At 51.5% G+C, this 23,468-nt stretch overlaps 1 protein-coding gene across 1 annotated transcript in view; it reads left to right on the plus strand.

Moving 5' to 3' along the window:
- The first annotated feature begins 3,852 nt into the window (after positions 1-3,852).
- LOC147097276 (dnaJ homolog subfamily A member 1-like) overlaps positions 3,853-23,468 on the plus strand; it is a 40,992-nt gene continuing 21,376 nt past the window's right edge. The window contains exons 1-2 of the mRNA XM_085972093.1: positions 3,853-3,994; positions 4,471-4,617. Coding sequence (XP_085828219.1) covers positions 4,486-4,617 — 132 coding nt within the window. The 5' untranslated portion in view covers positions 3,853-3,994; positions 4,471-4,485. The remainder of the gene's footprint in view (positions 3,995-4,470; positions 4,618-23,468) is intronic.

The following is a 23,468-nucleotide window of genomic DNA, read 5'->3' on the forward strand; positions in this document are numbered from 1 at the left end:
TAATGCCTCCAGTGCCGTACAGCCTCCACTATCGCCTGGGCCTCCTTCTCGACTGAGGAGTGTCGAATTTCGGGGCCCTGGAGGGTCCGTGAAAAGAAGGCCACGGGTCTCCCCGCCTGGTTAAGGGTTGCGGCTAGGGCGAAGTCGGATGCATCGCTCTCCACTTGGAAAGGGATGGACTCATCCACTGCGTGCATTGTGGCCTTCGCAATGTCCTCTTTTATGAGGGTGAAGGCCGCACGGGCCTCTGCCGTCAGGGGGAAGGAGGTTGACTTGACGAGGGGCCGGGCTCTGTCCGCATAGTTGGGCACCCACTGGGCGTAGTAAGAGAAGAACCCTAGGCATCTCTTCAGGGCTTTTAGGCAGTTGGGGGGGGTAGTTCCAGGAGGGGGCGCATTCGGTCGGGGTCTGGGCCGATGACTTCGTTTTCCACCACGCAGCCAAGAATAGCGAGGCGCGCGGTGCGGAACATACATTTTTCTCTGTTGTATGTCAGATTCAGCCGTTGGGCCGTACGGAGGAATTTTTCTAGGTTGGCGTCGTGGTCCTGCCGGTCATGGCCGCAGATGGTGACGTTGTCTAGATAGGGGAAGGTGGCCTGCAGCGCGTTCTGGTCAACCATCCGGTCCATCTCCCTTTGGAAGACCGAGACCCCGTTGGTGACGCCGAAGGGGACTCAGAGGAAGTGGTAGAGGCAACCGTCAGCCTCGAAGGCCGTGTACTGGCGGTCCTCAGGCCTGATGGGGAGCTGGTGGTATGCCGACTTCAGATCAATCGTCGAGAATACCCGGTATTGTGCTATCTGGTTGACCATGTCAGATATGCGGGGAAGTGGGTATGCGTCTAATTGCGTGTATCGATTGATCGTCTGGCTGTAATCAATAACCAGGCGCTGTTTTTCGCCGGTCTTTACTACCACCACTTGGGCTCGCCATGGGCTGGTGCTGCCCTCGATAATCCCTTCCCTCAGGAGTCTTTGTACTTCTGATTTAATAAAGCTCCTATCCCCGGCACTGTACCGCCTGCTTTTAGTAGCAATTGGCTTGCAGTCTTTGGCGAGGTTAGCGAACAACGGGGGGGAGTTTGACCTTCAGGATGGACAGGCTGCATACTTTGCGCGGCGCCGTGTTTAAATTCTGCTGGCTGCAGACTGTAAGTGGGGGCAGGGGCCCGCCATATGCCATCGTGACGCTCTCCAGATGGCACTGGAAGTCTAATCCTAGCAGTACGGGAGCGCAGAGCTGTGGCAGGACGAGGAATTTAAACTCTCTGTACTCCACGCCGTTCACTGTCAGAGTCGCTACACAGTAGCCGCCGACGTCCGCCGTATGGGACTTTGAGGCCATAAAGACCTGGTGGCGTGTGCGCATAACCGATAGGGAGCCGTGTCGGGGTGGATGAAGCTCTCCGTGCTTCCGCAGTCGAAAAGGCAATTTGTGGCATGGCCATTTACCTTTACGTTCATCATGGACCTGGCTAGTTGATGGGGCCTAGATTGGTCCAGGGTGATGGAGGACATCGTCGAGGTCGGTGGGTCGCTGTAGTATTCGCCCGCGCCGAGGGCCTGGTCCCGAGATGGTGTCCAAGATGGCGGCTCCCCCTCGGCTGGTGGTGTCCAAAATGGCGGCCCGCACGGCTCACACGTGGTTGGTGGGGTCCAAAATGGCGGCCTGTACGGTTCACAAGCGGCGCTGCTGGAATTGGGGGTCGATTTCGCCTTGCACACTCTCGCGTAGTGGCCTTTCTTGCCGCATTTGGAGCAGGTCGCGTCCTTTGCTGGGCATTGCTGTCTGGGGTGCTTGGCCTGGCCGCAGAAGTAGCATTTCTGGCCTCTGGTCATTGCAGCTGTAGTTGGGCTGCTGGCGGCTTATGGCCTTACCAGGTCCCAAGATGGCTGCTCCCGTGGCATCCACGTGGCCATCCGGTCAGGGGGGTAGGCGTCCATGTTCTGGAGGGCCACGTCTAACGAGTCTTCTGCAGGTCGAGCCCCCTCTGTTCCAGCAGCCTCTGCCGAGTATAGTTGGACCTGATGCCGGCTACGTAGGCGTCTCGGATCAGGTCTTCCGTGCATTCCTTGGCCGTCACCGCTTTGCAATTACAGTCTCGGCCAAGGACTCTCAGTGCCAGTAAATATTCAGTCTCTTTACATGCTGGGTTTCCCTGACGTGGTTACGACCCAGCGCTGAACTCAGCACTAGGGTCAAAGTTGGCCGTTAAGTGACGTCACCAATCCACCATTTATTTTGGCACGCCGCTAATACTTACCGGCAGGGGAGCAAAACGGACGACGCCGTGGGACCTGCCACCAGCTGGCGAAAGAGCAGCGGCCGCCGCCATTTCACCATTTTATGCCGATAACGGGTGGCGTTAAGCCCCCGAATTTGTTGCCCAGAGAGTTGTGGTGATTGGCTGCTTTTCAGACTGGAGGGCGGTATGCAGTGGAGTTCCCCAAGGTTCATAGAAACATAGAAGATAGGAGCAGGAGTAGGCCATTCGGCCCTTCGAGCCTGCTCCGCCATTCAATGTGATCATGGCTGATCATCCAAATTCAGTACCCTGTCCCTGCCTTTTCCCCATATCCATTGATCCCTTTAGCCTCAAGAAATATATCCAACTCTTTCTTGAATATATTTAATGAACTAGCCTCCACCGCCCTCTGTGGCAGAGAATTCCACAGGTTCACCACTCTCTGGGTGAAGAAATTCCTCCTCATTTCTGTCCTAAATGGCTTACCCCTTATCCTTAGACTGTGACCCCTGGTTCTGGACTCCCCGACCATCAGGAACATCCTTCCTGCATCTAGTCTGTCCAGGCCTGACAGAATTTTATAGGTTTCGATGAGATCCCCTCTCAATCTTCTAAACTCCAGTGAGTATAAGCCCAATCGACCCAATCTCTCCTCATACGTCATTCCTGCCATCCCAGGTGTCAGTCTGGTGAATCTTCGCTGCACTCCCTCCATGGCAAGAACATCCTTCCTCAGGTAAGGTGACCAAAACTGCACACAATACTCAAGGTGCGGTCTCACCAAGGCCCTGTACAGCTGCAGCAAGACATCCTTGTTCCTGTACTCAAACCCTCTCGCTACGAAGGCCAACATACCATTTGCCTTCTTAACCGCCTGCTGCACCTGCATGCTTACCTTCAGCGACTGGTGCACAAGGACACCCAGGTCTCGTTGCACTTCCCCTTCTCCCAATCTATTGCCATTCAGATAATAATCTGCCTTCCTGTTTTTGCCACCAAAGTGGATAACCTCACATTTATCCACATTATACTGCATTTGCCATGTTTCTGCCCAATCAGTTCAGTACTGAGAAGGCCCACTGCTAGAGTAGGATAGCACAGGAGGAGGCCATTCGGCCCATCGAGTCTGCACCAGGTCTTTCCAAGAGCAATCCAGTTAGACATTATTATAAAGATATAAAATAATCAGACAGCGCTTCTACATGGCTCCGAGCTGAAGAATTAGGAAGACGTGGGGGGGGGTTGTATTCAATGCCCCTATTTACAAAGTAAAGTATCCCACACGCTTGCTTAAAGGCTTTATCAACTTCCCGCGCAGAGAGCGCGCCGTCCACAGAAAAGATCCTCCCGCGGAGAAAGCTCCACAACGGCGCGCACAGCCCACCCCCGCCAACAGCCCCGCGTCACCAGGCCATCCGCCGCGCCACGTCAGGCAAAGGGGCAGGGCTTGGGGCGTTGCTAGGTGCGGAGCTTGGTGCGGAGGGGCGGGGCTTGGGGCGTTGCTAGGAGCGGGGCTTGGTGCGGAGAGGCGGGGCTTGGGGCGTTGCTAGGTGCGTTGCTTGGGGCGGGGCTTGGTGCGTTGCTAGGTGCGGAGGGGCGTTGCTTGGTGCGGAGCTTGGGGTGTTGCTAGGTGCAGAGCCTTCGGCCGGTGGATAAATCTCCGACTGCGACGCCGCCTCATCACCTCTGACTTCAAATCACAACATTAATCGAATAATATAAAAGCAGCCGGTGATTACCGGTAGCGGTGAGTGTGTGGATATACTGGCCGCGGGGCTGCAGCTTTCATCACAATGGCAGTGACCCCGCTGAGCGAATAATCTCCTGTCGCTGAGCGGTCTCGGGGCCGCCGGCCCTCCCATTGCCGTCCCACAGCCGGACACTGTCTCGGTCTCCTGTCGGTGAGCGGTGTCGGGGCCGCCGGCCCTCCCATTGCCGTCCCGCAGCCGGACACTGTCCTGTCGGTGAGCGATCTCGGGGCCGCCGGCCCTCCCATTGCCGTCCCACAGCCGGACACTGTCTCGGTCTCCTGTCGCTGAGCGGTCTCGGGGCCGCCGGCCCACCCATTGCCGTCCCACAGCGGGACACTGTCTCGGTCTCCTGTCGCTGAGCGGTCTCGAGGCGGCCGGCCCTCCCATTGCCGTCCCGCTGCCGGACACTGTCCCAGTCACCTGTCGGTGAGCGGTCTGTTTTACATTTGCACTGACTTCTGTTTTAATCCAGTGGTTGCAGGCGGCCATGGGGAAGGAGACGGCTTACTATGAAACTCTGGGCGTCAAACCCAGCGCCTCTTCGGAGGAGATCAAGAAGGCGTATCGGAAGCTGGCGCTGAAACACCACCCGGACAAGAACCCGGGCGAGGGGGAACGGGTAAGAGCCAGAGACTGGCTGCATACAGCCTCCCAGCACATTGCAGGGCTCTCCTGGGCTTCCATGGGGCAGTGGGACCTGCAATCAACAAACTTTCTAAACCTTAGTCCCATCAAGTAAACTTGTCACATTTGGAAATGTGCAAATTCAGTGTGTGGGGTCTAATAGCTAAACTCAGCCATGCAACAGTTCTCCAATCCGAAAAAACTCTCTAAACAAACATTTTTTTTTACATATGTAGATTTTTTGAGTGCTCATAACAGGAGCACGTGATAGTAATCTTTGTGTAATCCTGTTTTTATTTTCATAGAATCATCAAACTTTACGGTATAGAAGGAGGCCAGTCGACCCATCGGGTCCGTGCCGGCCGGAAAAGAGCGATCCCACCGAATCCCACTTTCCCGCTCTTGGTCCGTAGCCCTGTAGTTTGCGGCACTTCAAGTGTGTATCCAAGTACTTTTTACATGTGATGAGCGTTTCTGCCTCTACCACCCTCTCAGGCAGTGAGATCCAGACCCCCACCACCCTCTGGGTGAAAAGACTCCCCTCTAATCCCTCTACCAATTACTTCATAAGAACATAAGAAATAGGAGCAGGAGTAGGCCAATCGGCCCCTCGAGCCTGCTCCGCCATTCAATAAGACCATGGCTGATCTGATCCTAACCGCCAATCTACTATCACAGAACCATCTCCTGAATCTAACAGAATTAGACACACGAAATAGCAGCAGGATCAGGCTACACGGCCCCTGGGCCTGCTCCGCTACCCACAGGGCCATGTCCGATCCGAACCTAGACTCATGTCCAAATTCCTCCAAATCCCCCGTAACCCTTAATTCCCTTTACTTCTAGGAAACTGTCTATTTCTGTTTTAAATTTATGTAATGATGTAGCTTCTACAGCTTTTTGGGGCAGCATATTCCATGGACCTACCACCCTCTGAGTGAAGTAGTTCCTCCTCATCTCAGTTTTGAAAGAGCAGCCCCTTATTCTAAGACTATGCCCCCTAGTTCTAGTTTCAACCATCATTGGGAACATCCTCCCTGCATCCACCCGATCCAACCCCTTCACAATCTTATGTTTCAATAAGATCACCTCTTGTAGTGGCGCTTCTTAGTTTCCAAACAGGCAGGCCACTGAGCTGTGGGGCCTTTAACAACGAGTAGACGCGTGTCGAAATAAAACGTTCCCAAACGTAGCGCTGTCTTTTAAACGGTTTACTATAACACTTAACAAACAGAATTACAAAGCAAACACGTATAAACGAACACGGTCAAAAACTGTACTGCTCCAAACCTCACAGCTTCTGCCTCTTTCACCACGTGCAGTTTAAAACTGTAAGATGGCTGCACCCATGTGTGGCTTAGGGACTGTTCCATTGTGGCAAGAATGAAGGGGGTGTCGGACTATACTACTGGAGCAAGAAAATAGGGGGTTTCTTAATACAATAAGTCGTTCAGGTAAATTAACTGTATTATGCCATTTAGCCACTATTTTAAAGTATTTTCTTAAGCTTTTATGGCTCTTACAATCCGGCCCCTAATTGACTAGGCACATGAAGCATATCAATTACTCAAACATTAAGAGTCATAAACTAGTGAGTTCAACATATTTACAATACAAGTGTCCACTTTTTTCTTTCGTTCAGGAGCTTTTCACGCTGCTTCTTGTAGCAGGCAGAGCTTTGTGATCGGTCTCTCCAGGGTACTGGTCTTGGTTTGCAAACAGACGCGACGAACGACGCCTCTGGAGTCTGGCATGGTCTTAATTATTTTTCCCATCAACCAAGAATTTCTAGGGGCTGAATCATCCACAATTAAGACAATGTCTCCGACGATGAAGTTCCTCTTTATTTTGGACCATTTTTGACGCTCCTGTAGCAGAGGTAAGTATTCTCTTGTCCATCTGGTCCAGAAGAGGTCTGACATATACTGAACTTGCCTCCACTTCCGACGGGCATACAGATCTTCCTTTTTGAAGACTCCCGGGGGCATGGCTGGCTGTGTTTTCAACAACAACAGGTGGTTCGGAGTCAGGGCTTCGAGGTCATTGGGATCATCTGATGTCTTAGTTATCGGTCGGTCATTAATGATGGCTTCGACCTCGCACAGAATGGTTTGGAGTCCCTCGTCGTCCAGCGCTTGCTGCTTCAGTACAGAACTGAGTAGTTTTCTTACGGTGCGTATCTGTCTTTCCCAGACACCTCCGTGGTGGGATGCAGCCGGAGGATTGAAGATCCACTTAATTCCTGTTTGCATCATGGCTTCCTGTATTTTAAGCTGATTCCAACCTTCAATAGCTTCCCGTAGTTCTCTCTCCGCTCCGACGAAATTAGTGCCATTATCAGAACGCATAATGGACACCTGTCCTCTTCTACAGACAAAGCGCCGCAAGGCGTTAATACAGGAATCAGTGTCAAGCGTGTGTGCCACCTCAATATGAACTGCTCTGATGATCAAACAAGTGAAAAGCACACCATATCTCTTGACAAGGCTCCGTCCTCGCTTTACCTCGGAAGGCCCGAAATAGTCCACCCCTACGTTTGTAAATGGGGGCTTGTCTGGTAACAAACGGTCTTCAGGCAGGTCTGCCATTTTCTGCTCCCCAGCTCTAGCGTGTAACCGTCTGCAAACAATACATTCAGAGAGTATTTTTCTTATTACGGAATTAGCTCCTGGAATCCAGTATCTTTGTCTTTGACTGAAGCAAACTATCTCCTTCTCAGCCTTGGCCAAATCCTCCACGGTCAATGAATTCTTGCTCAATGTGGTCTTGTGCTGATGCATATACTGCTGTAGAAGCATTCTCTGCTTATCAGGGTTACTTTCAGACTGACTGATAGTGGCTCGGTACTCTTTTCTCTTACCGCTCAGGTGTAGCAGCAACTCTTTCAACCTTAGAAACCATGCAACTGCTTTCCTCAACTGGTGCCATCCTGAGAAATGGTTAACAAGCTTGTTCACTGTGTCAAAGTTCTCTTTCGTAGTTATGAAATTTACTGTGACTGATCTCTTGACTTCGACGTCGTCTTCAGTAATCTGACTTGGCATATCTGGTCTTTCTGGCCATGATCTCTCTGTTTCCAGCAGATAACTTGGGCCTTGTATCCAAGTTTCACTCCTCATGAAGTTTTCAGCCTTCAATCCCCGTGAGGCTTGATCTGCTGGGTTTAATGAGGTGTTTACATACCTCCATTGAGATGGTTGTGTAGCTTCTCTAATGGATGAGATTCTGTTTGCTACGAAGGTCTTGAAGCGTATCTTCTCATTCTCTATATACTTCAGCACCGTCGTGCTATCCGTCCAGAAGACAGATTCTTCTAATGGGAGCTGTAACTCTTTACGCATCACCTGGTCAACTTTAACTGCAACAACCGCTGCCGTCAATTCCAGTCTCGGGATGGTGACCTGCTTCAGCGGAGCCACCCTGGATTTTCCCATGAGGAAGGCACAATGTTTCTGGCCCTGTTGATTTGTCAGCAAGAGGTAGGTAGCCGTGCCATAGCCGTCCTCACTGGCGTCCGAGAAATGATGTAGTTGAGCCGTCTTTGTAACTCCAAAACTCGCGGGCTTGATGCATCTACTGACGTTGAAGCTAGAAAGTTGTTGCAAATCTGTCAGCCATCTGTGCCATCTCTGAGCTTGACCTTCTGGGATATCTTCATCCCATCCTCTCTTGTCTCTACACAGCTCTCGTAGCATCAGCTTCACCGGCAGAATGAGTGGTGCCAGGAATCCGAGAGGGTCGTAGATGGAACTGACCATGGAGAGAATCCCTCGTCTTGTGGATGGTCTTTCGTTCACCATTATCCTGAAGTTGAACGTGTCTGACTCGATGCACCATTGTACACCAAGAGCTCTCTCGATAGGAAGGACATCGTGGCTCAGGTCCAGATCTTTGACTTCAGTGGCTCTTTCCTTTTCTGGGATAGAAGCTAGAACTGCTCTGCTGTTGCTTATCCACTTAGTCAGATGGAATCCTCCATTCGAACACAGAGTTCTAAGGTCTCTTGACGGTGCGATGGCATCGTCTTCTGTTGACACGGACTTCAGACAGTCATCGACATAAAAGTTTCTGAAGATTGTCTCCACAGCCTCGGATGGTGCTTTGCCCTTGCCATCTTCTGCAGTTTTTCTGAGAGCGTAGCTTGCACAGCTGGGAGATGATGTGGCTCCAAACAGGTGTACGGCCATTCTACATTCCACCATCGCTTCACTAACGTCGCCATCTGGCCACCAAAGGAAACGCAGAAGATCAGCATCTTCGTCAGGGATTCTGACTTGGTAGAACATTGATTCTATGTCTGCCATCATGGCAACGAGCTCTTGTCTAAACCTAGTCAAGACGCCAATGAGGGTATTAGTAAGATCAGGACCTTGAAGCAGCTGGTCATTCAATGAAGTTCCTCTGAATGAGGCGGCGCAGTCAAACACTACACGGATCTTTTTCTTCTTTGGGTGATACACCCCGTGATGAGGAATGTACCAGACCCTTCCATCGTCTCTGTTCAACTGTTCTTCGGGCACTTTTACAGCATAGCCTTTCGCTATGATGTTTCTCATGAAGTCTTTGTAGTCTTCGTGAAAGTCGGGGTTCTTGTTCAGCTTTCTCTTTAGATTGATGGCGCGTTGCTCTGCTATACAGCGATTGTTCGGCATCTTCGCGGTCTGTCTTCTCAGTGGCAAACCAATGTGATAGTGGCCATCAATGAACTGTGTAGACCTTGTCATCAAACCCGTGAACTGATGGTCTTCTTGTGACATCTCTGTCTTTTCCTCACAGCTGCGTTCTGAGAAGTCTGCGTTGAACTGCTGTATCAACAGCTCTTCAATGCTTGCGATAGAGATGCGATTAACTGTGACGTTTTGTCGTTCCTCCTTGTTCGACTTGTGGCCATCATCTCTCCTTACCGGTCCATTGATTACCCATCCAAGGGCTGTCCTGATGGCGTAGGGTCCGTCATCCTTGCTGTTTATCACCTGCCATGGCTCCATAGTTTTGTAGGCATTGGTTCCAATTAATAGGCCAATTTCTGCTTCAATGTATGGGAGACGCACCTTTTCTAGGTAGGGCCATCTATCCACATCCTTCTGCAGGGCTAGGTTCCCTATTCTAACAGGAATCTCCCTCTGTGTGAAAACATTAGGCAGGTCTATGAAGTCCTTCTCTTCAAGTCCACACACTTCTAGGTCTGACAGGATATAGCTTTGCATTGACTTCTCATGACCCATGGTGCGTAATAGGATTTCTGTTCTTCTGCCTCTAACATTCAGCTGTCGCATGAGTGATTCTGTGCAGAACGTTGCTGAACTACCTGGATCCATGAAGGCGTAAGTCTCCACAACCTTCTCACTCCTCTTAGACTTGATCCTTACTGGTACGATGGCAAGAATACAGTCACTGTCACCGGCCCCAGTGAGTCCACAAGTCTCTGGTTCTAGCGACACCAGAGCACTTGAAACAACCTTCTCGTCGGTATTGTTTTCTTCACTCTTCTTAGAGACTTGTTCTTCTTTATGGATATGCAGCAGACTGGGATGTTTCCGAGTGCACTCTCTGCATGTTGTTCTTTGCTTACAGTTTCTACTCGGGTGCCCCTGAGAGAGACATCCAAAACATAGGCCGTTGTACTTCAGGAATTCGATTCTGTCCTTATGTGGCTGTGCTTTGATGTCGCTGCAGAAATCCAATGTATGATTCTTCTGGCAGAATAAGCATGGCTTCTGAAAGGCATTAGCAGGCGTCACTGTGCTGCTCTTTTTGGGAGATGAGTTCTGGGGCCTTTCTTCCTCGGCCTGAGTGACGATAGTTGCAAAGCTGCTTCCCCTGGAACCACCTTTCCTGAGAGTCTTTGATTCAGCAGGCTTGGCTTTCACTCTTCCATCGGTGGTCGGGCTGACATCCTGGATGTTTCCAAACAATGGGTCCCTAGCAATTTTAGCCTGTTTGTCTATGAAATTCACTAAGTCTGCAAACCTGGCTCTACTTTTCCGTCTCTCCATTATCTCAAAGGCTGTTCTTCTCCATTGTTCTCTCATCCTGTAAGGAAGCTTAGAGATGACGATTCTCATAGTCGTAGGATTGTCCATCTCTTCCATGAATTCAACATCCTCCATGGTGTTGCAACATCCTATGAGGAAGAGAACATATGCGTTCAATGCCTCTCCGTCTTCCGATCTGATCTGTGGCCACTTGGTAGCCTTTTCGATATATGCAGTGGCTATCTTCAGCTCGTTACCATAGTGCTCCTGCAGCAACTTCCTGGCTTCTATGTATCCCCGGTCCGGTCTCATGTGTTCACAGCTTCTGACCAGGTCTTGTGGTTTACCACTGGTGTACTGTCCCAGGTAGTACAACTTATCACTGCTGCTCTCTGTCTTGGAGTCAATGGCTTGTTCAAAGGATCTGATGAAGGGCTTATACTTGAGTGGGTCACCTTGGAACACTGGTATGTCTCTTTGAGGGAGTCGAAACAGATTCTGTTGTTTTACAAGCATCTCTGTAATTTCGTTCTGACGTTGCATCACTCGGTATAGGCTTCTCCCTGTGTCTTCAGGCCTCTGGTGGTCATCAGCAGGGTCTAGTCTAGACCGTCTGACGTCTGGGGTAGCATCACGTGCTCCTGTTAGTGGAGAGGCCACTCTTCCACGCTGTAATGCCGGGGAATTGCTTTTGGGCTCTGTTGTAACTCTTGAAGGTGCCCTGGATCCAACTCTATGTGGCAACGTTGACTGGCAGTGGCTCCCGCCGTCCCGTGAGCCTTCATAATCTTCGTACGCACTCAACCTGGCATCTGAGACCTCGATAGCTGTTTTCATCTCCAGCCGTTCTTTCTTTGCCTGCACTTGGGCCTGCACTTGGGCCTGCAGTTGGGCCTGCAGTTGGGCCTGTTGGGCCTGCACTTGGGCCTGCAGTTGGGCCTGTTGGGCCTGTTGGGCCTGCAGTTGGGCCTCTTGGACCTGCAGTTGGGCCTCTTCCCGTTCAAGAGCTTGCTTCTCATCTAAAGATGCTGCGCGCGCCATCAACGCCGCCCGTTCAGCCTCCGCTCTCATGCGTCGCGCCGAGCTTGTGGTAGAAGCACTGACCTGAGTCCAGAAACGGAGCTACCTTCTTTTCGATTTTTGCTCGGTCTGGCGGAAGTCTGGTCCGACTTCATCGTCAACCTTATCTTTCTCTGCTGTATCAGCATCTTGACGAATTTTTAACATCCACTGCTCCGTGGCCTTGATATAGTCCTTAATGCTGGTTGATTTAAGATCAAACCAGTCGTGCTGATCAGTGTTTCCCTCTTCTTCAGACAGAAGTGCTAATACATCTTCATTGAGTATATTAAATTCTTCATGCAGCTTGGAGAAATCGTAATACATCATGTCTTCAGCTTTCTTAATATTAGCATTATCTTCCATGAGACGATCAATTATCTTCATTTTCCCAGTTATCTGAACTAATTTAGCCTTCCTTGCACCTATGCTTCTATGTAACTTCTCTTCCCTTGCCTTTGGGGTGAGCTTTATTTCCCTCTTTTGGCCAGCAATCCTTCTGGCTGGGGGAAGCTCCTGGCTCCGTAAGGCCTCGGCCATTTTACCCGCAGCTCTTACTTGCTTTGTTCATTCTGTTGAGAAGCTAAATAACAGTCACTGTACCTTCGCTTTCTTAAATTGTCGTCTGGCTCCGTGACCATTCATGTATACGTTCGCCGACGATTCCGTCCCTTCCTTCTTAGGGAGCTAGTTTTTGACTAATGTAGTGGCGCTTCTTAGTTTCCAAACAGGCAGGCCACTGAGCTGTGGGGCCTTTAACAACGAGTAGACGCGTGTCGAAATAAAACGTTCCCAAACGTAGCTTTGTCTTTTAAACGGTTTACTATAACACTTAACAAACAGAATTACAAAGCAAACACGTATAAACGAACACGGTCAAAAACTGTACTGCTCCAAACCTCACAGCTTCTGCCTCTTTCACCACGTGCAGTTTAAAACTGTAAGATGGCTGCACCCATGTGTGGCTTAGGGACTGTTCCATTGTGGCAAGAATGAAGGGGGTGTCGGACTATACTACTGGAGCAAGAAAATAGGGGGTTTCTTAATACAATAAGTCGTTCAGGTAAATTAACTGTATTATGCCATTTAGCCACTATTTTAAAGTATTTTCTTAAGCTTTTATGGCTCTTACACCTCTCATTCTTCTGAACTCCAATGAGTAGAGTCCCAATCTACTCAACCTCTCCTCATATGTCCATCCCCTCATCCCCGGGATTAACCGAGTGAACCTTCTTTGTACTGACTCGAGAGCAAGTATGTCCTTTCTTAAGTATGGACACCAAAACTGTACGCAGTATTCCAGGTGCGGTCTCACCAATACCTTGTACAACTGAAGCAATACCTCCCTATTTTTATATTCTATCCCCCTAGCAATGAAAGCCAACATTCCATTGGCCTTCTTAATCACTTACTGCACCTGCATACTAACCTTTTGAGTTTCGTGCACCAGGACCCCCAGATCCCTTTGTACTTCAGTACTTTCCAGTTTGTTGCCATTAAGATTGCTCTACGATTTTTCCTGCCAAAGTGCATAACCTCACACTTTCCAGTATTGTATTCCATCTGCCAAATCTCTGCCCACTTACTTAGTCTGTCTATGTCCCCTTGCAGGTTTTTTATGTCCTCCTCACTCACTACTTTCCCTCCCATCTTAGTATCATCTGCAAACTTTGATATGTTACGCTCGGTCCCCTCCTCCAAATCGTTGATATAGATTGTAAACAGTTGGGGACCCAGCACTGACCCCTGCGGAACACCACTAGTTACTGGTTGCCAGTCTGAGAATGAACCATTTATCCCAACTCTCTGCCTTCTGTTAGATAGCCAATCCTCTATCCATGCCAGAATATTACCCCCAATCCCGTGATTTTTTATCTTAAGCAATAATCTTTTGTGTGGCACCTTGTCAAATGCCTTTTGGAAGTCTAAATACACTACGTCCACTGGTTCCCCTTTATCCACCCTATATGTTAATTCCTCAAAGAACTCCAGCAAATTTGTCAAACATGACTTCCCCTTCATAATTTAATAGGACAAAGTCAGCATGGTTTTATGTTTATCCAAATGTCCTGTTACTGTCTCCTTATTAATGGACTCCAAAATTTTACCTACCACAGACGTTAGGCTAACCGGTCTATAGTTTCCAGCCTTCTGTCTACTGCCCTTTTTAAATAAGGGTGTTACATTAGCAGTTTTCCAGTCTGCCAGGACCTTTGCTGAGTCCAGGGAGTTTTGGAAAATTATTACCAATGCATCCACAATCCCTACCGCCACTTCCCTCAAGACCCTAGGATGTAAGCCATCAGGTCCAGGTGATTTATCTGCCTTGAGTCCCATTATTTTACCAAGTACCACTTCCTTAGTGATTTTGATTGTGTTTAGCTCCTGCCCCCTGTTTGTCCACTGTTGGGATATTCTTAGTGTCTTCTACTGTAAAGACTGATACAAAATATTCATTCAGTGTTTTTGCCATCTCCATATTTCCCACCATTAATTTCCCGGTCTCATCCTCTAAGGGACCAACATTTACTTTAGCCACCCTTTTTCTTTTTATATAACTATAAAAACTCTTACTATCTGTTTTTATATTTTTTGCTAATTTACTTTCGTAATCTATCTTCCCTTTCTTAATCAATCTTTTTGTTATTTTTTGCTGTCTTTTAAAGTTTTCCCAATCCTCTATCCTCCCACTAGATTTGGCTACCTTATATGCCCTTGTTTTTAGTCGAATACTATCCTTAATTTCTTTACTTAGCCACGGATGGCTGTCTTTTCTTTTACACCCTTTTCTTCTCAGTGGAATATATATTTTTTGGAAGTTGTAAAATAACTCCTTAAATGTACACCACTGATCATGTATCGTCTTACCCTTTAATCTATTTTCCCAATCCACTCTGCTCAATTCCGCTCTCATACCTTCATAGTCTCCTTTTATTCAAGCTTAGCACGCTTGTTTGAGAGCCAACCTTCTCACCCTCTAATTGAATATGGAATTCAACCATGTTATGGTCACTCATTCCAAGGGGATCCTTTACTAGGACATTTTAAATTAATCCTGTCTCGTTACACAGGACCAGATCTAAGGTTGCTTGCCCCCTGGTCGGTTCAGTTACATACTACTCAAGAAACCCATCCCTAATACACTCAATGAACTCATCCTCAAGGCAGCCCTGCCCAATTTGATTTGTCCAATTAATATGATAGTTAAAATCCCCCATAATTATAGATGTTCCCTTATTGCAAGCCTCAACTATTTCCTGATTGATACTCCGTCCAACAGAGTTGCAACTGTTCGGAGGCCTGTAGACTATGCCCACTAGTGTTTTTTTTCCCCTTATTATTCCTTATCTCCACCCAAACTGTTTCATTATCCTGATCTTTTGACCCAATATCATTTCTCTGTATTACAGTGATTCCTTCCTTTATTAACATAGCCACCCCACCTCCCCTTCCTTCCTGCCTGTCCTTCCTGATCGTTAAATAACCTGGTATGTTTAATTCCCAGGCATTGTCACCCTGCAGCCATGTTTCTGTAATGGCCACAAGATCATACCCATATGTAGTTATTTGTACCATTAACCCGTCTATTTTGTTATGCATGCTACGTGCATTCAGATAGAGAACTTTCAAATATGTTTTGTGACACTTAGTTCCTGCTTTTGCCCTTTTTATTACTTTACCTTTTACTCCATACCTTCTGCCCCTTCCTGACACGCTCTGGTTTTTAATTTCCCCACTGCTACCTAAGTCTATGACCTTCTCTGTTGTCATTTTTACTATTTGCTCTCTAGGAACCTCCCCCCCCCCCCCCCCCCCCACTAGTTAGTTTAAAGCCCTCTCTACAGCCCTAGTTATATGATTCGCCAGGACTCTAGTCCCAGCACTGGCCAAGTGAAGCCCGTCCCAACGGAACAGCTCCCTCCTGCCCCAGTACTGGTGCCAGTGTCCCAGGAAGCAAAACCCATTTCTCCCACACCAGTCTTTGAGCCATGCATTTAACTCTCTAATTTTATTTGTCCTAGCCAAATTTGCTCGTGGCTCAGGTAATAATCCAGACCCCTTGAGGTTCTGTTTTTTAATTTGACCCCTAGCTGCTCATACTCCTTTAACAGAACTGGCTTCCTAGTCCTATCTACGTTGTTTGTACCAACATGGACCACGACAACTGGATCCACCCCCTCCCACTGCAAGTTTCTTTCCAGCCCAGAGGAGATGTCCTTAACCCTGGCACCGGGTAGGCAACACAGCCTTCGGGACTCTCGCTCTCGGCTGCAGAGAACTCTATCTATCCCCCTAATAATACTATCCCCCCTCTTGAATGGCCCCCCGTTACACGGTGCTGTGGCCAGGTTCCTCATCCTCCCTGCAGTCCCTGCTCCCGTCCCCACAGGGAGTAAGAACCTCGAACCTGTTGGACAAGAGCAAGGGCTGCGGCTCCTCCAACACTACCTCCTGGATCCCCGTACCTGCCTCACTCGTAGTCACACCGTCCTGTCCCTGACCATGGGCAACATCTGAATTAATTAACTTCATAGGTGTGACCACCTCCTGAAACAGAGTCCAGGTACTTCTCCCCCTCCCTGATGTGTCGCAGTGTGTGAAGCTCAGACTCCAGCTCATCAACACGGGGCTGGAGTTCCTGTAGCAGCAGACACTTGTCACAGATGTAATCACCGTGAGCCTCAATGGGGTCCACCGGCTCCCACATCTTGCAACAGTAACACATCACCTGCTCCATTCTATGTAATTAATTAAAATTTTTATTGTTAGTTATGGACACCCTCTGCCCAATTATAGATGCTAGTATCCCCTTTAATTAATTGGATTTAAATTAAATCAATCCCTCTAATTACACAGTTTTTGTTGGGAGAAAAATTAGGCATTTTAAGGCTCTTCCACACTAAAGTATGTGGTGTTCCAATTTATAAGTATAATAACTATTTAAATAAATCTTGATTGGTCATTTTGTTACTGATTTTAAATGTATGTTTTAACAACCCAGTTGTCTTTTTATTCATTCATGGGATGCGGGCATCGCTGGCAAGGCCAGCATTTATTGCCCATCACTAATTGCCCTTGTGAAGGAGGTGGTGAGCCCACTTCTTGAACCGCTGCAGTCCGTGTGGTGAAGGTACTCCCACAGTGCTGTTAGGTAGGGAGCAATGTTCCCTGTAATCTGTGCTTTGTTCTGCGCAGCCTACATGGGACCTTTTGGATTACTGCGCATTCACGTGCACACCTTAACGGGAACATTGGGAGGGAGTTCCAGGATTTTGACCCAGGAAGGATGAAGGATCGTCGATATACTTCTAAGTCAGGCTGCTGTGTGACTTAGAGGGAAACTTGGAGGTGGTGGTGTTTCCATGTGCCTGCTGCCCTTGTCCTTCTAGGTGGAAGAGGTCGCGGGTTCGGGAGGTGCTGCCGAAGAAGCCTTGGCGAGCTGCTGCAGTGCATCTTGTAGATGGTACACACTGCAGTCCTGGTACGCCGGTGGTGGAGGGAGTGAATGTTTAAGGTGGTGGATGGAGTGCCAATCAAGCGGGCTGCTTTGACCTGGATGGTGTCGAGCTTCTTGAGTGTTGTTGGAGCTGCACTCATCCAGGCAAGTGGAGAGTTGTGGCGACACGCCACCACTGGACACAATCCACTCACGGCGGTACGGACAGTTTAAGCAGACGCCCCCAACCGGGGGCCCTTTCCTCCAGCAACTTGTTTCTCACAGGGACAGGCTGCCGGGAGCACTTCCTGTCTGGGGAGTATTTAAGTCAGGCGCGGGCTCTTCCAGTTCCTGTTTTGCCATGAGGCTGAAATAAAAAGCTGTTCTGATTTACTAGCTCTGGTCTCGACTCCCACGTTTGCCGCGGTATCTCAACACTGGTGACCCCGACGCTCAGGACGAATCCTAAGCACGGCGGAGGCTGGCGCCCTTGTGGGGACTACCGCCGCCTTAACGATGCCACCACCCCCGACCGATACCCGGTGCCTCACATCCAGGACTTCTCGGCCCGACTGGCCGGACGAACCGTCTTTTCCAAAGTCGACCTGGTGCGCGGTTACCACCAAGTCCCCGTACACCCCGCGGACATCCCCAAAACGGCCGTCATCACCCCATTCGGCCTGTTCGAGTTCCTGAGGATGCCCTTCGGCCTCAAGAATGCAGCACAGGCTTTCCAGCGCCTTATGGACTCGGTCCTGCGGGACCTGAACTTCCTATTCGTCTATCTAGACGACATTCTCGTGGCCAGCTGCTCCAAACAGGAACACCTCGAACACCTTCGCATCCTGTTCGGGCGCCTAGCCCAACACGGGCTCATCCTCAGCCCGGCGAAGTGCCAATTCAGCCTAACCGAGATCGATTTTCTCGGTCACCACATCACCCCTGCTGGGGCCGTCCCCCTGCCCAACAAGGTGCAGGCCGTCCAGCAGTTCCCCCGCCCCACAACCATCAAGGGCCTCCAGGAGTTCCTCGGGATGGTGAACTTCTACAACAGGTTCATCCCCAGAGCTGCAGCCCTCATGAAGCCCCTACACGACTCCCTCCGAGGTAAATCCGGCAAGATGGCCGTAGCCTGGACCACTGACACGTCAGCCGCCTTCGATGCCACCAAAAACGCGCTCGCCGACGCCACTCTGCTCGCGCACCCGAGGGCCGACGCCCGGGTCGCGCTCACCACCGACGCCTCCGACCACGCGGTCGGGGCCGTGTTCGAGCAGTGGGTTAATGGCGCATGGCAGCCACTTGCCTTCTACAGCCTCCAACTGCACCCCCCGGAGGTCAAATACTCACTTTCGACCGCGGGCTTCTCGCGCTCCACCTGTCAGTCCGCCATTTCAGGTTCCTCCTGGAAGGCCGCCCCTTCACCGCGTACGTGGACCACAAGCCACTCGCATATGCGATGGCCAAGCACACCGAACCCTGGTCCGCTCGGCAGCAACGCCAGCTCGCGGCCGTGTCCGAGTTTACCACGGACATCCAGCACGTCTCCGGTAGAGACAACGTTGTCGCCGACTGCCTTTCCCGTCCCACCATCTGCGCGAATCACCTTGCGGTCGACTACGCGCAACTAGCAACGGCCCAGCTCACGGACCCAGACCTCCTCTCGACGGCTACCAGCCTGCCAGGGCTACGCCTAGCCAAGGTCGCGCACGGGCCCGAAGCCACGGCAGTTACTTGCGACATCACACTCAGCCAACCCAGGCCGGTCGTCCCTGAAACCTGGCGCCGCCGCGTCTTCGACGCGCTCCACGGGCTCTCCCACCCGGGTTCCCGCGCGTCCGTCAAACTCCTCTCCCAGCGTTTCATCTGGCGCGGCCTCAGCAGAGATGTTCGGACTTGGGCCACCTCCTGCCTCGCCTGCCAACGGGCTAAGGTACAACGGCATACAAAAGCACCCCTGGGAGACTTCGAGGTACCCAGCCGCCGCTTCGACCACGTACACGTCGACATCGTCGGGCCCCTGCCGCATCGCAAGGCCAGACTTATCTCCTCACGATGGTCGACCGCTACACACGCTGGCCTGAGGCAGTGCCGCTGACCTCCACCACCACAGCCGACATCGCCAGGGCGTTCGTTAACACCTGGGTAGCGAGGTTCGGCGTACCGGCCGACATAACCTCCGACAGAGGCGCCCAGTTCACCTCCGAACTCTGGACGGCCACAGCACGCAACCTCGGTGTGATGCTCCACCGAACCACGGCGTACCACCCGCAGGCCAACAGGCTTTGTGAACGCTTCCACCGGTCACTCAAGGCCTCACTCCGCGCCAGCCTGCAGGACAGTACCTGGACTGACCGCCTACCGTGGGTACTACTAGGCCTACGCACCGCGGTCAAAGAAGACCTCCAGTCCTCGGCAGCGGAGTTAGTCTACGGACAACCGCTGCGCGTCCCAGGCGAATTCCTTCCGGAGGCTACCATGCCTTGGTCGGCCGACCAGCAGCGGCTCAACTTTTTCTCTTCCGCTCAGCAGTTCGCCCCACTTCCGGTCAACCGACACGGCGAACTCGCACCTCACGTTCCGCCAAATTTACAGCAGGCGCGCTTCGTCTTCGTGCGACACGACGCGCACCGCGGACCCCTGCGACCCCCGTACGACGGACCGTACGAAGTACTACAAACCGGGGACAAGGTCTTCAAGCTGCGACTCGGCGACAGGGTCGAGACGGTCTCCATCGACCGGCTCAAACCAGCACACACAGAACCAGTGGAACAGGTCCCCGTGGCCCGGCCTCCAACTAGAGGCCGTCCCACCAGCAAGCCAGCACAGCCGGCGCCGAACCGCCAGGCCCCGCCAACTAGACCGACGATCACGCAGAGCCGCTGCGGCAGAACCATCAGACCACCGTCACGACTCGTCCACTCCTCCTAAGCGGATTCTGGGGGGAGCTCTGTGGTGACACGCCACCACTGGACACAATCCGCTCACGGTGGTACGGACAGTTTAAGCAGACGCCCCCAACCGGGGGCCCTTTCCTCCAGCAACTTGTTTCCCACAGGGACAGGCTGCCGGGAGCACTTCCTGTCTGGGGAGTATTGAATTCAGGCGCGGGCTCTTCCAGTTCCTGTTTTGCCATGAGGCTGAAATAAAAAGCTGTTCTGATTTACTAGCTCTGGTCTCGACTCCCCCGTTTGCCGCGGTATCTCAACAGAGTATTCCATCACACTCCTGACTTGTGTGGTAAACCACTGTCGTTCACTGTGTTCACTGTTGTTGTTGTTGTTGTTCACTCTTGTTTCACTGTTATACCTGACTATGCCTCAGCTGACTCCGCCCTTGGCTACCTGGTATAAGGACGGCTGCACGGCAGCTCTCTGCCATTCGGTCGTCCACTAGAGGCATAGTCCTGATCTGTTTGTAGTTGCATTCAGCAGTTAATAAAAGCCTGTTGTTCTGAACTCTCTACTCAGCCTTTTATTAGAATCGATAGCGCATAAATTTTATTAACTACTGACAAAAAAACAAAAGAATAACGATGCTGCAGATACTTAAGATCAAGTGCCTGGAACTCGACCCGCAAGAGCCGGACTCGCCTGCTAAGTTCTCACACTGGTTGAACTGTTTTGAGTCTTTTCTGACTGCATCCGGCGAGACCGTCGCCACCGACGCCGACAAGCTCAGGGTGCTGAATTCGAAAGTAAACCACCGAGCTTTTGCCCTTATCCGGGACGCTACGAGCTACCAGGGGGCTATCGACATTTTAAAGGAACAATATGCACGCCCGGTCAACTATGTTTACGCAAGACATCTCCTGGGGTCCCGCAAACAACAGCCCGGGGAACCCACAGAAGCATACATACGGGCGCTGAAGGAACTCAGCTGAGCCTGCGAATGCAAGCAAGTATCAGCCACGGAACATACGGAGGAGCTCATCCGGGACGCCCTCGTTGCGGGCCTCAGGTCCACTCACACACGGCAGCGACTGCTGGAAAGTAGCGAGCTCGACCTGAAGAAGGCGATTTCACTCACCCTTTCGTTGGACGTAGCCCATCGGAACATGGAGGCCTACTCCCCGGACCGCGCGGCCGCCTCGTGGATGTCGCGGCTGCCGCCATCTTGGGACGTGGCACCGCCCCGGGCCCCGGCCCCAACTGCTGCAGCGATGTCCCGCCCAAGCCAGAAATGTTATTTCTGTGGCCAAACCAAACACCCCATGGCGCGCTGCCCGGCGAAAAACGCCGTCTGCTCTGCCTGCGGTAAGAAGGGACACTACGCTGGCGTCTGCAGAAGTCAGAAGACCCCTACCTTCAGCAACGCCGCTTGCAATTCGTGGGAGCGGCCATCTTGCCTTCCTCCAGCCTCGTGGGGATCGGGATCGTCATGGGCGCCGCCATTTTGTCCTTCTCCGACGCTGCCATTTTGTCCGCCATTTTGCCAACGGGCCCCCGACTCACCCACCGCCTCACCAGGGTTTCACAGCGACGCTCCCGACTCCATTACGCTGGATCAATCCAGACCCCATCAGCTAGCCAGGTCCACGATGGACATCCAGGTAAATGGCCGCGCCACAACTTGCCTTTTTGATTCCGGGAGCACGGAGAGCTTCATACACCCTGATACGGTACGGCATTATTCCCTCTTGGTCCTGCCAGCGCGCCATCGGATCTCCATGGCCTCAAAATCTCACTCAGCAGACGTCGGCGGCTACTGCGTAGTGACCCTTTCGGTGAGGGGCTCCGTTTATAAAAATGTAAAGCTCTTCGTCCTGCCACATCTCTGCGCTGCCGTTCTGCTGGGGTTGGACTTTCATTGTCACTTTAAGAGTGTCACCTTGACATACAGTGGACCTTTTCCCCCACTCACTGTCTGCAACCAGCAGTTTTTAAATTGCCCACCGCGCCCCACCTGTAGTCTCTCCACCCTCAAAATCACCCCCCCCCCCTTTCGCTAACCTCACCCGCGACTGCAAGCCTATCGCCACAAAGAGCAGGCGATACAGCACCGGGGACAGATCCTTTATAAGATCTGAGGTGACGCGGCTCCTGAAGGAGGGGATTATTGAGGGTAGTACCAGCCCCTGGCGAGCTCAGGTGGTAGTCGTTAAGACCGGCAACAAGCAGCGCCTGGTCATCGACTACAGCCAGACAATCAACAAGTACACCCAGTTGGACGCATACCCTCTCCCCCGCATAGCTGACATGGTTAATAAGATAGCGCGATATTGCGCTTTCTCGACCATTGACCTCAAGGCAGCATACCACCAAATCCCTATCTGCCCTGAGGACCGCCAGTACACCGCTTTCGAGGCAAACGGCCGTCTTTTTCACTTCCTCAGGGTTCCTTTCGGCGTCACCAACGGTGTCTCCGTCTTCCAGAGGGAGATGGACCGGATGGTCGACGAGAATGCGTTACAGGCCACGTTTCCCTACCTGGACAACGTGACCATCTGCGGCCATGACCTGCAGGACCATGACGCCAACCTTGATAAGTTCCTTCGCACGGCCCAACTCCTAAACCTCACGTACAACAAGGAAAAGTGCATATTCCGTACATCCCGCCGCGCTATCCTTGGCTGCGTGGTGGAACACGGAGTCATCGGTCCTGACCCTGACCGGATGTGCCCCCTGATGGAACTTCCCCTGCCCCACTGTCTCAAGGCCCTCAAAAGGTGCCTGGGCTTCTTTTCCTATTACACCCAGTGGGTCCCTCATTATGCGGACAAAGCCCGTCCACTTATCAAGTCCACTTCCTTTCCCCTGACGGCGGAGGCCCGCTCAGCCTTTCACCGTATAAAAGATGACATTGCCAAGGCCACCATGCACTCGGTGGACGAGTCCATCCCCTTCCAGGTGGAGTGCGATGCATCCGACTTTGCCCTGGCCGCTACCCTTAACCAGGCGGGAAGACCCGTGACCTTCTTTTCACAAACCCTTCAGGGCTCCGAACTCAGACACTCCTCTGTGGAAAAGGAGGCCCAGGCCATTGTGGAGGCGGTGCGCCACTGGCGGCACTACCTGGCTGGAAAACGATTTACCCTGCTTACTGACCAGCGTTCAGTCGCTTTCATGTTCAATAATAAGCAGAGGGGCAAAATCAAAAATGACAAGATTTTGAGGTGGAGAATTGAACTTCCCACCTACAATTACGACATCTTGTACCGGCCCGGGAAACTCAACGAACCCTCAGATGCTCTATCGCGAGGCACATGCGCCAACGCGCAGATCGATAGACTACGGGGCCTCCACAACGACCTCTGCCACCCGGGGGTCACCAGGTTCTTCCACTTCATCAAGGCCCGCAACCTGCCTTACTCCGTCGAGGAGGTCAGGACCGTGACCAGGAGCTGCCCAGTCTGTGCAGAGTGCAAGCCGCGCT

The sequence above is a fragment of the Somniosus microcephalus genome, chromosome 32 (assembly GCF_052327205.1).
Source record: "Somniosus microcephalus isolate GS21.2 chromosome 32, FLI_Smic_1.0, whole genome shotgun sequence".
In the NCBI taxonomy this organism is placed as follows: domain Eukaryota; kingdom Metazoa; phylum Chordata; class Chondrichthyes; order Squaliformes; family Somniosidae; genus Somniosus; species Somniosus microcephalus.